We start from the raw sequence: 17,454 nt of genomic DNA, 5'->3' as shown, positions 1-17,454 counted from the left end.
TACGTGACCCTACAACTTTCCTATAGGTGTTGAGATTCTATTGGCCACCTGTGTGTGGCCAAGCCCAATCACGTGGCTAGTGACTTATAAAAGCAGCCTGTGAGATTAGGCAGGGTTGCTCTCTTTCTAGAGACGGTTCTGATCACATGGTCAGTATGATGCTAGGTGCTGAATAAAGCTTTGTTTGACCTCTGCTTTTGTGTCAGACTGGTTCCTTTTTATCATGGATCCTTCTAGGCTCAAGCCTGTAATCCTAGCTACTCAGATGGCTGAGATTTGATGATCACAGTTCAAAGGTGCACAGGAGTCTCTGAGATTCTTTGTTTGCCTTTTATTTATTTGTTTGTTATTTTTACCAGTCCGGAGCTTGGACTCAGGCCTGGGCACTGTCCTTGGACATTTTTGCTCAAGGCTAGTGCTCTGCCACTTGAGCCACAGCACCACTTCCAGCTTTTTTTGAGTACGTGGTATCGGGGAATCAAACCGAGAGCTTTATGCATGCTAGGAGAGCAGTTTACCATTAGGCTATGCTCCCTGCTTTTTTTAAATTCGTGCGGCTTGAACTCTGGGTGCTGTCCCTGAGATCTTCAGTTCAAGGCTCCCACCCTCCCCTGGAGCCACAGTGTAACTTCTGTTTTTTAGTGGTTAATTGGAGATAAAAGTCCCACAGACTTTAGTGCTCAGATTGGCTTTGAACAGGGATCCTCAGATCTTAGCCTCCTGAGTAGATAAGCTTATAGACAAGAGCCATCAAGCCCAACGAGTCTCTGAGAGTCTTATCTACAACTAACCACCAGAAAACCGGAAGTAGAGCTGTGATTTAAAGTGATAGAGTGCTAGCCTTGAGCAAAAGCACTTAGGGACAGCACCCAGGCCCTGATTTCAAACCCCAAAGCAAAAAATAAAAAAGATTAAAGAACTAAAGGCCAGGAGTGTGGCCTAGTGGTAGAATGCTCGCCTAGTATGCATGAAGCCCTGGGTTGGATTCTTTGGAACCACATACACAGAAAAAGCTGGAAGTGGCTCTGTGGCTCAACTGGCAGAGCACTAGCCTTGAACAAAAAGTGTTCAAGGACAGTGCCCAGGCCCTGGGTTCAAGCCCCAGGACTGGCAAAACAAAACAAAACAAAACAAAAAACTAAAGCCGCAGTGGCTCACATCTTTAGCCTTAGCTGCTCAGGACACTGAGATCTGAGGATCACGGTTCAAAGCCAGCCTGAGCACTAAAATCCGTGAGACTCTTATCTCCAATTAACCACTAGAAATCTGGAGGTGACACTGTGGAACAGGGGTAGGGTGTTTTTAGCCTTGAGCTGAAGAGCTCAACGACAGCACCCAGGCCCAGAGTTTAAGCCCCATGACCAAAATAAAATAAAAAAAAAAAAAACAAAAAGAAAGAACTAGCCAAATGAATTCCACAATAAATTGTTAATTCTCTTTCCCCTATCATTTTGGGGAAAGAAAAGAGAGTTGTTTCAATATAGTGCTCTCATCTCATCATTGGCAAAAATCTCTCATGAATCTCTCATTAATTTATTTATTTTAGCACTTTAGGTAAAGGGCTATTTCTTACCTCCTTACCCCCACCTTACCTCAGGACAATTTCATCTATAAAATGGACCTTAGGGCTTAGTGGAGCTTCAAAAGAGAGCAAAAGGTTCAGGAGTGTGGCCTAGTGGTAGAGTGTCTGTCCTAGCATTCCCGAAGCCCTGGGTTTGATTCTTCAGTACCACATAAACAGAAAACACCAGAAGCAGTGCTGTGGTTCAAGTTGGAGAGTGCTAGCCTTGAGAAAGCCCCAAAACAGTGCCTAAGTACTGAGTTCAAGTCTCAGGACTAGCAAAAAAAAAAAAAAAAGAGAGAGAGAGAGCTGGGGGGAGAGAGAGGGGATGAGAGGTCAAAGTGAGCAATAACAAAAAAAAACCCAAGAATCCTTGAGTTCAAGCCCTGGTACAGGCATAAACAAACAAATAAAACTGGCCTTACTAATTTGTGGATAGCTTTGGGCATGGTTCAAATGATAGATATTGAGATATCACTAAAATTAAGTAAGTAAACCATTGTTTTTAAAAATAAGCTAAGGCCAGGAGTTTGGCCTGGTGGTAGAGTGCTTGCCTAGCTTGCAGGAAGACCTGGGTTCGATTCCTTGGTACTGCATACATAGAAAAAAACCAGAAGTGGTGCTGAGGCTCAAGTGGTAGAGCTCTAGCCTTGAGAAAAGTCCAAGGACAGTGTACAGGCCCTGAGCTCAAGCCCAGGATTGGCAAAAAAAACACCCAACAACAACAACAAAACCGGAAGTGGTGCTGAGGCTTAACATGGTAAGAGTGATAGCTTTGAGAAAGCCCAAGGACAGTGCCTAGACATTAAGTTCAAGACTCAGGACTGACAAAAAAACAAAAAGCAAAACTTGCTCATTGTGCTGGGTGCTGGAGGCTCATGCCTGTAATCCTAACTACTGAGGAGCCTGAAATCTGAGTATCATGGTTCAAAGTCAGCCCAGGGAACAAAAGTCCGAGACTTATCTACAATTAATCACCAGAAAACCGGAAGTGGCATTGTAGCTCAAATAGTAGATGGATAGCCTTGAACTGAAGAGTTCAGGGACAGTTCCCAGACCCAGAGTTCAAGCCACATGACTGATGGAGAAAAAAAGAGAAAAGGTTCCTTTTTTAAAATTATTATTATTAGACTGTGGGACTCAGAGAAGTATGCATATGATACAAACTCATGGAGAAAATACTACAAGGGCATAAAGCTAAGGTCTGATGTGATTTGCCTTATTTTCTTAAATGACACAAGTACAAATTGCTAAGAAAATGGAGGAGAAAGGAAAGAAACAGGTCAGACTCAGTCTTCCACAGGACCGTTTATTGAGATAGAGCAGCGGCAAGGGACACAGCCTTCCCACAGGCGTGGAGACTGGGCCTCTGAGCTTGGACAGGCTAGGTTTTATAGGGTCTGAGCAAGGAGGCAGAGGTTAATGCAAAAGGCACTAACTAGGTTAAGGGAGGTGGAGGCTTCTCCATTTGGCCCACAATTTGTTTACAGCTTGTCTTAGATATATTGCCCTTCTGGAATCTGGCAGTCTGCACTAATGGCCTGCCTGATCTCTGTATGCATTTAGGAAAAGGGGAGGGGGGGGTTAATCCTTCACAAATAATTTTTTTTTTGGTGGGCCTTGGGCTTAAACTTGGCCTAGGTGCTGTCCCTGGCCTGGGTGCTCTCCCTGAGCTCTTCAGCTCCAGGCTACAGCTGTACCCTTGAGCCAAGCCCCACTTCCCATTTTCTAGTGATTAATTGGAGATGAGTCTTTTGGCTTAGCTTTGCCCGTGCTGGTTCTGAACCATGACCCTCATATTTCAGCCTCCTGAGTAGCTAGGATTACAGGCGTGAGCTACCATGTTGTTGTTGTTTTTTTTTTTTTTTTTTTTTGCTCAAGACTAGTGCTCTACCACTTGAGCCACAGCACCACTTCTGGCTTTTTCTGTGTATGTGGTACCAAGTAATTGAGCCCAGGGCTTTATGCATGCTAGGGGAGCACTCTACCACTAGGCTATGATCCCGGCCCCAAATAAACTTTTTTTTTTTTTTTTTTGCCAGTCCTGGGCTTGAGCTCAGGGCCTGAGCACTGTCCTTGGACTTTCTCAAGGCTAGAGCTCTACCACTTAAGCCTCAGCACCAACTTTCAGCTTTTTTTTTTTCTATGTATGTGGTACCAAGGAATCGAACCCAGGTCTTCGTGCATGCTAGGCAAGCACTTTAACCACTAGGCCAAACTCCTGGCCCCCAAATAAACTATTTTTAATCCATAATTATAAGGTCTTTAATTAAAGGTCACTCAGAAAGTGACCTTTAAGTCAGGATTGAAACTCATTGCTGGACAACTCCGTGTGTATGTGTGTGTGTGTGTGTATGTGTGTTCCTGGACTCAATGGCCTGAGCTTCAGCTTGCCCTTCCTCACAGGTGTCAGTGACCCTGTCACTGCAACTAAGTCCCCCCAGGAACTAGAAGACCAGAGAGATGCTTGATAGGAACACATCCTCAAGGCCCGGGACCTTGGGGCTGACAGCGCTTCCCGCACCACGTGTTCCCATTTCGTTTCCTGATGGCAGCCACCTGCATCTGCCTCTGAGTCCTCAGGACTAACACACTGGAAAGACGGTTGATGGAGAGACGGAAGAAAAATCCCCATCCCCAGTCTCCCTCCCGTGTGATACGATTGGACCCAGAGGGTAAAAGCGTCTCGCCAGGGGTGTAGACGGAACGCAGTGGACGATCATGATCCGTACCGGCGCTGTCGTCACTGGCGGTGATGTGAGCGCCCCCACGCCCCGCTCCCCCACCCGCGAGGCCAGCGATTGCGCCAGAGCCCTCGCACGCTGGCGAGCAGGTGACGCTGCGGCTGACGGCCAGCCCGGGAGGGGTGCGGGCGGCAGGAGCCACCGGGAAGAGGGCGTTCTTCCTCGGTCGCCCCGCAACAAGGGCGGGGGGGCGTTCTTGGTCCCTCACTCCCGCCGCACACGAACGAGCGAGCGCACGCCGCGTCCTCAGGCGCTCCGGGCTTCCCCGCGCCACCCGCCGCCGCCGCGCCCCCCGCGCCGCTGCCACTCACCGCGGCCGCTCCGCCCGCGCGCCGGCCGCGCCTCCCGGGCTGCAGGGAGCGCCGCGCGGGCGCTTTGAGTCTGGATTTCGGCCTGACGTTTGTGGGGTGCCTGCTCTAGTGCATGGTACGACCACGGGGTGACTAGGTCCCCTCTCAGGAGAGACAAGACACGAGAGGGTCAGGACACAGAGACGCAGTGGTGCCTACACACCCAGAGAGCAAGCCTGTGGACAGACATAAAAAGGCAAAGACTGCAACCGAGGGGCACAGACACAGAGAATGACATGTAGAGAGCGACAGACCGAGAGGCAGCTAGGGAAGAATGGACCCTGAGCTGCCTGAGGCCCCACGGCTACCCGGAGAGGACAGCGCGCCAACTGCGAGGGCCACAGCTCTTCCCGCGCTCCCGCAGGTTGGAGACTTCCGCGCTCTGGCCGGCGCCCAGGCGTCCCCTCGGTGGTGGCTGTCCCGCCTGCTCTTCCGATCGCTGGCCTCGCGGTCGGCTTCGTCCCCAGCTTTTGGCCCCCGGTCTCCCCCACCCCCGTTCCCCTTGAACACCTCTCCTGTCTCCGCGTCCACACCCCCTTTTCTCCTAGGCTCGCTCCAGCTCTCCCTCCGAGCTCGCCTCTCCCCGCCGGCTCTCCGCCGGGTTAGCGGGTGAGGCTTCCCCCTGCCCCGCGTGTGGGCCATTCCCAGCCGCTCTGTGGGAAGCTCCCCCCGCGTCGCCCGCCCCTCTGGGGACAAGCGGGGCCCGCTCCGGCCCCCGGCCCCGCCTCCTTCCCCTGGCCCGTGCCCGCCCCGCCCCCCCCGCCCCGCCCCGCCCGCCGTGCTCTGCCGCAGTCGGGCGCTCATCGTCATTCCGCTCTCGCCGCCGCCGCCACCCCCGCCCCCCGCGCACCACCCCCGCCCCCGCCCGGTCCCCGCCACCGTCGCCGCCGCCTGCCCAGCGGCCCGGGAGGCGGAGGCGCGGGGGAGGAGGCCCCGCTTGGCTCCGCAGTCCCGGATGCTGCATGACTTCATCCTTCCGCCGGCTCCCCTGCTGAGCTAGGGCCGGTCCGGCAGCTAGCCCGCCGCCCGCGCCCCGCCGCAGTCCCGAGCCCGCCCCGCGCCCACCCCGCGCCCGCCATGTCCGAGATCCTACCCTACAGCGAGGACAAGATGGGCCGCTTCGGCGCAGATCCCGAGGGCTCCGACCTCTCCTTCAGCTGCCGCCTGCAGGACACCAACTCCTTCTTCGCGGGCAACCAGGCCAAGCGACCCCCCAAGCTGGGCCAGATCGGCCGAGCCAAGCGAGGTACGCGGCCCGGGCCCGAAGTCGCCACCTGACCCAGAAACCCTCCGCTGGGCGTCCCCTGGCTGTCGTTCCCCGCCAAGTGGCCGCAGTTCTTGCCGCAGACCAGTGCAGCCAGCCGCTCTCCTTTCTGCCCGGGCTTTTTAGGGGGAGGGGGAGGGCGGAGGGGGCGGGGGTCCCCGCTGCAGTGTTGGCCTCCTCTTTCCCTCTCCCGGGAGCACGGTGTCCCGGATTCGGTGCTCGCCGCCTCTGGCACCTGGGCCAGGGGGAGGGGCCGGCCGGGGCGTTCGGAAGTGGGAGCCCCGACGGTTGGGTCGGTTCTGTAGGATCAGGGAGTCAGTAGTCACTGCGAAGAACCTCCAGGTCGCGAGCCGCGTCCTGCTGGGGAGCTGGGGGGGGGGGCGGGGGTTCCGTCGTCCGGGCTGTTCGCTTGGGGAAGGAGGGGTAAGTGTCAGTGCCAGGGTCGGAAGCGGGATTCCGGCGGCCACGAGGACGAGGGTCGGGCCGGCTGGGCGTTCCGTTTGGGCCGGTGTGAGGGGAGGGTTCTGCCGGAGCAGAGGGCGGCGAGGGGCTTCCGAGAGCGAGGCCCCCCATCAGCTCGGACGAGGGACGGTTCTGGCGGCGGGAGGGCTCGCACTGGAGGCCGAAGAGCCCGCGGCCGAGGGGCGTTCCACCGTGGAAGGGAAGGGGGGTCCGCAGGGGAGTCAGGAAGGGGAGGGCGTGGAGGCATGAGGTCTCGAGAGGCGGGAGCGGTGGGGACTCCGGGGCCGCTCGTGTTGCCGACCCCCAAGGCCGCGCGGCTGACGCGCTTTCTCCCTGCGCAGTGGTGATCGAGGATGACCGGATAGACGACGTGCTGAAGGGGATGGGGGAGAAGCCGCCGTCCGGAGTGTAGACGCGCCGGCTCGGGCGGCGGGCTCCGGGCCCAGCCCCGCAGCGGCCAGGAGCGCGGGCCGGCGATGCGGCTGTCGGCGCCCCCCGCCCCGGCCCAGGCGCCCGCGGGCGGGGGCTGCAGGGCCGCGCCGCCGCCGGGTCGGGCTCGCCGCCGCCGCTGCCAGGCACTCCGGAGCTGTCCGCTTCAGCACCACGGCGGCGGCGGCGGCGGCGGCGGCGGCGGCGGCGGCGGCGCGGACCCGCCCGGAGCCCGCCACCGCGCTCATGCACTTTAGAACCTCGGGCCGCAGCCCCACCCCGCGCACCGGAACGGACACAGAAACCCGCGGCCCCCAGCCCCCGGCCCGCCCCCTCCCGCACGGCTCCCCTGTCCCGCCCCCCTCGGCCAGTCTGGTCTGCTGACCCATCGGCTGCAGGTGTGGGACTTCGCGTGGCCAGGGATGTTTGGCTGCGCATCTGCATGAGCTTCCCACCCGAGCCCAGCCCTCCGGGCCATTCTCACCCTCACCCCTGTCTGGCGTGACCCCAGCCTCTTTCTAAGGGACTTCCTCAACACATTTGTATTTTTATATCCGATTCTTTGTTTACTGGCTCCGTTCATGGTTCGTGACCCCTCCCCCCCCAGTCCAGCCTCCGCCATGCTCTTCTGCGCCTGGCAGATAGGATGGGTGTTGAGGCTATGGTGGAACAAGTCTGCAACATGGTATCCAACCACTTGGTCAGTCAGCCCAGGCCTCTCCAGGAGTCTCTCTGGCAGACCACTCCCTCTCAAGGTATCACCTCTTAAGGGCCCAGATCTGATTTAACTTGGACCCTAGTCGTGCCCCTGGGAACCCAAATGGGGACTGCTCTGCACCTCTGGATGAAACCTGTGGGCCTGGAGATGTCCCCAACCCAGGGGTATCCTTTGTAAATGTTCCTCCATCCTCACTGTATCAGGAGTGTGTGAATAAACACAGACTTCCCTGTGTGTGTGGCCACTGCTTTGGTCTGCTCAGGGGCCAGGCCTGAATGGAAGGGCAGCTGGTGCCAAGTTGCTGGTGGGTTACCGGGTAAACAAGCAAGCCAGTCTGCTCTGGGAACATCATTACACTGTAGCTTCTGAGAACATATCCAGCCTAAGCAGGATAGGTCACCAGTGTTGGGGATGGAGTTGGGATATGAGAATAAAGCAACAGAGATTCAATTCTAGATTTATCTGCAGCCTCCTGGAGATAGATCTAGGTTGGAGGGAGTCTCCCATGTTGGCTGGTGTACAGAGGGCCTGTGCTGAGCTTAATCCCACAGGATGAACCCCTGGTGGTTCAGTACAGTACAGGAGATGGTGAGAAGCTGGTAAAAATCCGAGGAATCCAAGAAGAAAGCCTACTTGGCCCTCAAGCTGTATTGGTTCAATGGGTTTGATCCCAGGGCTCTAACTTCGGCACGGGGCCTGAGGGATTCCAGCATCTTGGAGATAATCCCCAGTCTAGAAGTCAGACAGGAGTTCCAGCAACCTGAGAAGCCCATGGTAAACCAGCAGGGAGTGCTGGGGGCCAGGCTTCTAGTCTCATAGCTGAATGGTACTGAGGAAATCCTCATGATCTGAGTCCTGGAGGAAGCAGGGTGAGGTGGGAGGGCTAGGGGGTGAGAAGATCTGGGCCCCCTGTGCCAGTTGAGCCATGCTGAGCTCCCCACCCTTGTGCATAAGGTAGAGATGAAAGTGGAAACCACTGCCATAGGTTGCATGCCTCAGAGACCAGCCATAATGGGCTTGGGCATAGTGTCTGGTCCGGAAGTGTGGGCCTGCGGAAGTCATTGAGATGAACCGGCCCCCAGGGACCAGTACCCGGCTCACCTGCAAGGCAGACAGAGAAGCCCTCAGCAATGAGTCATCTTCAGGTCCTCAAAGGTCAGTGCTGCCCTAGATTTTCCCATCACCACCACCCACCTATCCAATTAAGCCTCAAGTACTACTATACATCAGTAACTTAGACTTTCCATGACAAAGAATAAACTACCTCCTCTGCCCAAGGCTATTCCATGGGGGTGAGGCTATGTTCTGGACAGGGAGGAGTTTGGGAGGCCAGCTTTCCTATCACCTTTCCTGACTGTAACTGACAGCTGCTACCTCATTCCTGTAGCAACTCACTAGCCAAACATTGGCCTTTATGAGCCTGACCACCCCAGCCTCATCTCTTTTGGGGGGAGAAGAGGAGTGTGTAGTTCTGGGGTTTGAACTTAGCAACTTATATCTCATTCCTGCTAGGAAGATGTTCTACCATTTGAACCAAACTCTGCAATTCAATTCTGACCCAGATTAAGCCTTACTTTTTAGAACTGTGTTCAAAATTACAATCCATCACCAGCTTTTAACCAGGCCTGGCCTCTGAGTTTGTCCAGTCCCCTGGAACTTAAGCCCTTACCCCATTCCCACCTCTTGATCCATGCTCCTCTCTTGTTGCTCCCTCACCTCACTTAGCACCTGGTCCACAGTGTGGACACCTTCAGAAGATACAGTCCATGGATCCCGTTCCCCAGCCAGCAGGGCATCTAATGTGCCCTTCTCAAGAACTACATCAAAAGAGCCACTGGAGAAACGCAGTGCCCGTGCATCCATGGTCTCCCAGCGCAGCTTGGGTACGTGGGCATATCGAGCCTGCATGGCAGCCACCACTACCGATGAGTAATCCACACTGGTCACGTTGGGGAAGCCTCCAAGGAACAGCTCATAGCTCAGGGCACTGTTCCCACAACCTGGCATGGGGGAAGGTGGGTGGCAAAGATTCAGGTTAGGTTTGGTTCTCGCCTCTCCATGATATCAACTCTTCGTCAACAAAGAATCAGGCGAGGCAGCCAAATGTAGAAAAGGACGTGGACTCTAGACTCAACAGGACACAAGTCATGGCTTGTGCTCCATCTTTCATAGCAGTACAGATTAGGGCACGTCCTTTCCATTGGCACTAGTGGCTCACACCTGTAACCTTAACTATTGAGGATTGTGGTTCTGAACCAGCCTAGGCAAGAAAGTCTATGATGCTCTTATCGCCAATTAGCCAACAAAAAAGCTTAAAATGGAGATGTGGTTCAAGTAGTAGAGGACCAGCCTTGAGTGAGAAGCTAAGGGACATTGCCCAGACAGACCCCTGGGTGCAAGCCCCCTTACTGGCATGTGTGTGCACAAACACACAACCAAACTTGAATTTCATATTCAGAAAAATGACAATAATAGTCCATAGGCAGCCTACTCTCAGGACACAAGGCATTAAAATTCAGAATGAGAACATCTGTAAAGTAGATGAAAGAACTTAGAACTCAAAAAGAGGTCAAAGATGTGAATTCTACTACCCATTATCAAAAACATTATGAATCTCCTGGCCTCAGATTCAGCTGGGCACTGGTGGCTTACCCCTATAATCCTAGCTACTCAGGAGGCTGAGGTCTGAGGGTTGAGATTCAAAGCTAGCCCAGGCAGGAAAGTGAGATTCTTCTCTCCAGTTAACCACCCAAAAGCCAGAAGTAGAGCAACAACCCGTGGCAGAGCACTAGCATTGAGTAAAAAAGATAAGCAAGAGTATAAGACTGGGCCGGGAGTTTGGCCTAGTGGTAGAGTGCTTGCCTGGCATGCAGGCACACCTGGGTTCTATTCCTCCATGCCACATACATACACACATAAGAAAACAAAACAAAACCTGGAAGTGCCAGGTGCAATGGCTCACGCCTATAATCCTAGCTCAGATCTCAGGAGGCTGAGATCTGAGGGTAGAGATTCAAAGCCAGCCTGGGCACTGGGCACTAAAGAAAGAACAGTAAGACTCTTATCTCCAATTCGCCACTAGATAACAGGAAGTGGTGCTGTGGCTCCAGGGGTCGGGCCGTAGCCAGGAGCTAAGAGCTCAGGGACAACACCCTGGCCCAGAATTCAAGCCCCACAACTGACAAAAAAAAAAAAAAAAAAAAAAAAAAAGCTGAAAGTGGTGCTGAGGTTCTAGTGGTAAAGCTCTATTCTAGCCTTGATAAATCCCAAAGGATTGGCAAAAAAAAAAAAAAAAAAAAAGTGAGGGACCCTGAGCTCAAGTCAGAGTACTCCCCCAAAAGAGACACGCAGACACAAAGGGGCATCATGCCCCCCACCATGTTAATATTATCCTAATCCTTAACCTTTTGGAGATTCTCTGAAGATACCAAACCTGAGAAGGCTTCATTTTAGGAATTCTGATTTCCAAGGTAGAATATTTGTGCCAATACTGGGACTTGAACTCACGTCCTGGATTCTGTTAGCTTTTTCACTTAAGGCTGGCTCTACCACTTAAACCACAGCTCCACTTTCAGCTTTTTGCTGATTAATTGGAGATAATACTCTCATAGACTTTCTTGCCCAGGCTGGCTTCCAGTCAGATTTCAGCCTCCTTAATAGCTATGACTACAGATATGAGCCACCAGCACCTGGCTTTGTATGTATTCTTCATGTATATATAGAGCACTAAATATAGGGCTTTGCTGATGGGTAAGAATACCTGCCATCAAGAACTATGTGTTTCAGTGGGAAGAACAAACATGGAATACGCAACTAATAATGCTGTGAGTGATCATTTCTTTTTTTTTGAACCAGTGTCACACCACGTACCCCAGGCTGGTGTCTAACTCGAAATCTTCCTGCTTCCACCTTCTGAGTGCTGGTATTATAGGTATGCATCACCATGCCCAGTTGTACGAAGTGTTTTGTTTTGTTTTGCCCTCCAGTTCTGGGACTTGATCTCAGGCCTTGAATACTGTCCCTGAGCTTCTTTTGCTCAAGGCTAGCACTCTACCACTTGAATCATAGCACCACTTCTGGCCTTTTCTGTTTATGTGGTTGAGAAATCAAATCCAGGGCTTCATGCATGCTAGGTAAGCACTCTACCACTAAACCACATTCCCGGCTTGTATAAGTATTTTAATAAGAACAAGATCACAGAGGAGGGCCTGTGACCTCAGGTAGATCAGATGTTTCAGGGGAGCTGACAAGCAAACAGCATCTTAGCCAAAAATTAAAAAAAATCATAACCTTCTGGTTTAAAGTACTTAAGATATAATCTTAGAGAGGGCAGAGTTAGGATAAAAGGAGGGTAGATGGGGCCAGGAGTATGGCCTAGTAGTACAGTGCTTGCCTAGCATGCACAAAGACCTGGGTTCGATTTCTTGGTACCACACATATAGAAAAAAAAAAAAGCCAGAAGTGGTGCTGTGGCTCAAGTGGTAAAGCCTTAGCCTTGAGAAAACCCAAAGACAGTGCCCAGGCTCTGAGTTAAAGGCCTAGGACTGGCACACAACAAAAAGGAGGATAGAGGTTAGAAGAATGGACATGACTCTATAGCTCAATGGGCATAACTGCTTTATTTATTTATTTATTTATTTTGCCAGTCCTGGGCTTGAGCTCAGGGCCTGAGCACTGTCCTTGGACTTTCTCAAGGCTAGAGCTCTACCACTTGAGCCTCAGCACCACCTCTGGCTTTTTTCTATGTATGTGGTACCGAGGAATCGAACCCGGGTCTTCATGCATGCAAGGCAAGCACTTTAACCACTAGGCCAAACTCCCGGCCCCGCATAACTGCTTTAGCTGAGTCAGTGTCTTCTTCCAAATCCTTCTATGGACAGGCTCAGGGTAAGATAGGGCTGGATGACAGCTTTTGGAATGAGGCTGCTTTTAATCCTCATTTACCTCTCTAATAGGATCACAGGATCAGTTGTGATAGCACTAATCTAGCAGGGTTTGGCACCTGGACAGGGCATCTAGCAACAGCTGGACCATGCTCCTTCCTATGTTCCCATCAGGCCCCTGAAGCTCAGAAGAAAAGTGACTCCTCTAGGGAACCCTAAGCATGGCTCCCCCAGCTGCATCCACAACAAGTACTGGTAGATACAGTACAAGAGATGAGATGGGGCTGGGAGTGTGGCCCAGTGGGAGAATGCTCACCTAGCATGCACGAAGCCCTGGGTTTGATTCGTTGGTACCACATAAATGGAAAAAGCCAGACATGGTGGTAGAGTGCTAGCCTTGAGAAACCCCAAGGACAGTGCCCAGGACTGGAGCTAGAGAGGGAGAAAGAAAGGAGAGAGGGAGAGGGAGAGGGAGAGGGAGAGGGAGAGGGAGAGGGAGAGAGAGAGAGAGAGAGAGAGAGAGAGAGAGAGAGAGAGAGAGAGAGAGAGAGATAGAGATAGAGATAGATTGGGAGATAAGAGCTAAATAAGACTAACTCAGTCCCAGGCTGAAATCCCACTGGGTTTTCTGGCCCACATCCCTTTATCATCTACTGCCTGACCTCTTATTGCCACCAGAGTTCTCTGCCCTACTCTAGACAACCCCTGATTTCCTGCCTTTGTTCCCCTTAGTGTGGGATGGCACCTTCCATGAGAATCCAACCAAAGCTGAGGGAGAATAAAACCTGACCACAGAGCAAGTCAGGCTTTCAAAGGTGTGGTTTCTAGCCAGATGCTGGTGGGAGAGTCCATGAGGTTCTTTTTTTTTTTTCCAATTTGCCATCAAAAATCTGTGAGTGGGAGTTGTGGCACCAGCTTTAGGAGAAAAAGCTAAGGGGCAGCACCCAGTCCTTGAGTTCAAGCCCTAGGACTGGCAAAAAGGAAAAAAAAAAAAAAAGTAGGGCTGGGTGTGGTGGCTCACACCTGTAATCCTAGCTACTCAGGAGGATGAGATATGAGGATGACGGGGTTCAAAGACAGCCTGGCACTAAAGAATCTGAAACTCTTTTTTTTTTTTTTTTTTTTTTTTTTTGCCAGTCCTGGGCTTAGGCTCAGGGCCTGAGCACTGTCCCTGGATTTTTCTCAAGGTTAGGGCTCTACCACTTGAGCCACAGCACTACTTCTGGCTTTTTGCTACGTATGTGGTACCGAGGAGTCGAACCTGGGTCTTCGTGCATGCTAGGCAAGCATTTGCCACTAAGCCAAACTCCTGGCCCCTTTTTCTTTTCTTTTCTTTCTTTTTTTTTTTTTTTTGTGGGTCATGGGGCTTGAACTTGGCCTAGGCACTGTCTCTGAGCTCTTCAGCTCAAGGCTACGACCATACCCCTGGGCCTGGGCACTGTCCCTGAGCTCTTCAGCTTAAGGCTACCGCTCTACCCTTGAGCCAAGCCTCACTTCCTGTTTTCTTGAGGTTAATTGTGCCTGGGCTGGCTTTGAACCTTGATCCTCATATCTCAGCCTCCAGAGTAGTTAGGATTACAGACATGAGCCATATCCTGCAGATCCTGAGACTCTTATCCCCAATTAATCTCTAAAAAGTGGGAAGTAGAGCTATGGCTCAAGAGGTAGAGTGGTAGCCTTGAGCTGAATTGCTCAGAGACAGTGTCCTGGCCCAGAGTTCAAAGCCTATGACAACACCCCCCCACACACACACACACAAAAAGTAGTAATTTCTAATTTCTACCTCACTAATTTGGAGCCCACACTGAAGATAGAATCAGGAAAACTACCACCTTCCAATAAGGCCTTAGGGAGGCATCACCCTGAAGAACTGATCTAAAAATATACCCTGTGGGTCATTTTTTGCACATACGGGCTTTGACATACATGTACCACCCAAGTAACTGGGATTACAGGTATAAAACACCACACCTGGATTCCTAATTCCCATTTCTGGATGAGAAAACTGAGGAAAGTGAATAAGGAATATTTCCAAAGTCACACAGAATTTTGACCCACCCGTCTCAGTCTAAAGACAGAGCTACAGCAACTGCCCCTTAGTTCTCTAGAGGCCCATTTGCCTTCAGTAAAAAGATTCCATCTTGGGGCCGGGAGTTTGGCCTAGTGGTAGAGTGCTTGTCTAGCATACACGAAGACTCGGGTTCGATTCCTCGGTACCACATACATAGAAAAAAGTCAGAAGTGGTGCTGAGGCTCAAGTGGTAGAGCTCTAGCCTTGAGAAAGTCCAAGGACAGTGCTCAGGCCATGAGCTCAAGCCCAGGACTGGCAAAAAAATAAAAAAATAAAAAAAAAAATTCCATCTTTAGCTATATCACTATAACCACTAGGCTATAATTCACAGTGTAGTCATTACAGTAGTTTCAATAGAGTTCTAGGTACCAATCTTCAGGATGCAACAGCACAAGGAAAAGCTAAAAGTCAGAGGGCCCCTATTTCACCAAAATCATGAAAGCATGGTGGTGCTAGATGCTCTCAGAGCTCTGATCCTTGGAAGTCTTTGAGCAATTTTTTTTTTTGTCAGTTATGGGGTTGAACTCAGGGCCTGGGTGATATCCTTGAGCCACTTGCAGTTTTTTTCTTTTTTTTTTTTTTTTTGCCAGTCTTGGGGCTTGAGCTCAGGGCCTGAGTATTGTCCTTGGACTTTCTCAAGGCTAGAGCTCTACCACTTGAGCCTCAGCACCACTTCCGGCTTTTTTCTATGTATGTGGTGCCGAGGAATCGAACCCAGGTCTTCATGCATGCTAGGCAAGCACTCTACTACTAGGCTACACTCCCAGCAAACACTCTTATCACTAAGCCACTATTTCCAGATTTTGAGGGTCAAATGGAGATAAGAGTCTTATGGACTTTCCTGCCCAGGCTGGCTTCGAACTAGGATCCTCAGATCTCAGCCTCCTGAGTAGCTAGGCTTATAGGTGTGAGCCACCCTCATCCAGCTTCCCTGAGCTCTTTTGTTCAAGGCTTAATGTTCTACCACTTGCACTACAATGCCACTTCCAGTTTTCTAGTGGTTAACTAGACATAAAAATCCAGTTTTCCTGCCCAGACTATCTTGACAGCCTTCTGAATAGGTAGGATTACAGGCATGAACCACCAGTGTCTTGCTCCTTTTAGCAGTTTTTCTGTGTCCCTTGGTTTTGGTATGTGTTTGCTTTTACACTTTGTGCAACTCTTTAGGCTGAAACTGAACTCAGGAAATTTTGATGTGAGATCACAATTTTATTTGGCTTCGTTCCTTTCCCTGTTCCTCCAATTTCTCTTGGGAGCTTTTATCTGATCAATGACTTAGTCTCAACTCTTCATCTCAGGAATTATTTCTGGGGAACCCACCTAATACAGTGGCCCTAGTTGCCAAGTTCAGCTCATCACCTTTTTTTTTTTTTGCCAGTCCTGGGCTTGAGCTCAAAGCCTAAGCACTGTTCTTGGACTTTCTCAAGGCTAGAGCTCTACCACTTGAGCCTCAGCACCACTTCCAGCTTTTTTTTTCCTATGTATGTGGTACCAAGGAATTGAACCCTGGTCTTTGTGCATGCAAGGCAAGCACTCTACCACTAGGCCAAACTCCCGACGCCAGCTCATCACCTTTTTAAAAATAAAGTTTTAGCATCTGGCCCCAAAGATAAAGTTTTAACGAAGCTAGTCTATCTTAAGTATTTTCTGTCATTGATGTCCACTATAATAGCAAAACTGAGTACCTATAATACACAGATTATAAAGTCTAAAATATTTACCTTCTGGCTATATTCAGAAAAAGATTACATATCCCAAACCTAGAATAATTTATTTTATATTTATCTTTAGTTGCTTGTATTCATCTTTAAGGTTAGTCATAAAGATTGAGGTAGAAAGGGCCTATGTAGCATATATCCTGGGATGATAGGCTCTCAATTTTTATTTATTGAGATGGAACATAAAATAAGCACTCTAGTGGTAGAGTGCTTGCCTAGCATGCACAAAGACCTGGATTCGATTCCTTGGTACCACATACACAGAAAAGCTGGAAGTGGTTCTGTGGCTCAAGTGGTAGAGTGCTAGCCTTAAGGAGAGCCCAAGGACAGCGCTCAGGCCCTGAGGTCAGTCCCCAGGATTGGCAAAAAGATACTCACCATATTGTAGGTGTTGTTCTTTGATTTTGGTGATCTAGGCTATCTGAAAATTTTTTACTTTGTTTTTTTGGTGCAGGCACTGGGGCTTAAACTAGGACCTTGCACTCTCACTTGGCTTTTTCACTCAAGGCTGGCACTTTACCATTTGAGCCACAGTTCCACTTCCAGCTTTTTGGTGGTTAACTGGAGATAAAAATCCCAGGGACTTTCCTGTCCCAGTTGGTTTCGAAAGGGGATCCTCAGATCTCAGCCTCAGGAATACAGTATGAGCCACAGGCACCTGGATAACTTTTCATTGTTATTGTTGTTGTTATTGTTGGTCGTGGAACCTGAACTCTAGGCCTGTGCACTGTCCCTGAGCTCTTCAGCCCAAGGCTACCACCCTACCCCTGGAGCCCCAGTGCCACGTCTGGTTTTCTAGTGGTTAATTGCAGATAAGAGTCTCACGGTCTTCAGTGCCCAGGCTTGCTTTGACCTGGATCTTCAGATCTTAGCCTCCTGAATAGCTAGGATTGCAGGCGTGAGCCACTGTGGCTGGCTGTATGGATAACTTTTACTTTTGAATCTTGGATTTCTTATCCAGAAAAGAATACCTCCTAGTCAAGCAGATTTTACAGCAGTGTTATTCTGCCAACCACCAGCATGAAAATCAGCTGTGGAGCTTGTTGAAAATAGATTTCTGGAACCTACTTTAGGCTCCCTAGAATTAGAATCTCAGAGTAGGATCAAGTTTACCAGGTGATTTTGATGCATACAGTACTTATGGTAAATCTAAAAATAAATGCAATAGTTCACAATAAAAAAAAACTCAGGAACCTTTCCCTCTGAGGGTGAAAGGATTCTTGGGAGAACACACAGAAAACCTTGATATAGGGG

General features: G+C 50.8%; 2 protein-coding genes across 3 annotated transcripts in view; one reads left to right on the top strand and one right to left on the bottom strand.

Annotated features, from left to right (window-relative positions):
• The window catches only part of Ece2 (endothelin converting enzyme 2), a 53,165-nt gene that overhangs the window by 32,889 nt on the left and 2,822 nt on the right, over nt 1-17,454 (bottom strand). Inside the window, exons 2-3 of one of the 2 annotated variants that reach the window (XM_090343073.1) lie at nt 9,245-9,528; nt 8,162-8,629 (exon numbers count right to left, since the gene is read on the bottom strand). In XM_090343073.1, coding sequence (XP_090199199.1) covers nt 8,342-8,629; nt 9,245-9,528 — 572 coding nt within the window. In that variant the 3' untranslated portion in view covers nt 8,162-8,341. Of the gene's footprint in view, nt 1-8,161; nt 8,630-9,244; nt 9,529-17,454 lie in introns of those variants that run through there. The other variant, XM_090343078.1, reaches the window with a different exon arrangement.
• Nucleotides 5,481-7,127, top strand: Camk2n2 (calcium/calmodulin dependent protein kinase II inhibitor 2). The gene is made up of 2 exons (XM_090343102.1): nt 5,481-5,901; nt 6,723-7,127. The coding sequence occupies exons 1-2, from the start codon at nt 5,733-5,735 to the stop codon at nt 6,791-6,793; spliced, it is 240 nt and encodes a 79-aa protein (XP_090199228.1). The 5' UTR covers nt 5,481-5,732; the 3' UTR covers nt 6,794-7,127.

This window comes from Megascapheus bottae, chromosome 1 (genome assembly GCF_031878675.1).
Source record: "Megascapheus bottae isolate mThoBot1 chromosome 1, mThoBot2.hap1, whole genome shotgun sequence".
Lineage (NCBI taxonomy): Eukaryota > Metazoa > Chordata > Mammalia > Rodentia > Geomyidae > Megascapheus > Megascapheus bottae.
This window is presented reverse-complemented; position numbering and strand designations above follow the sequence as displayed.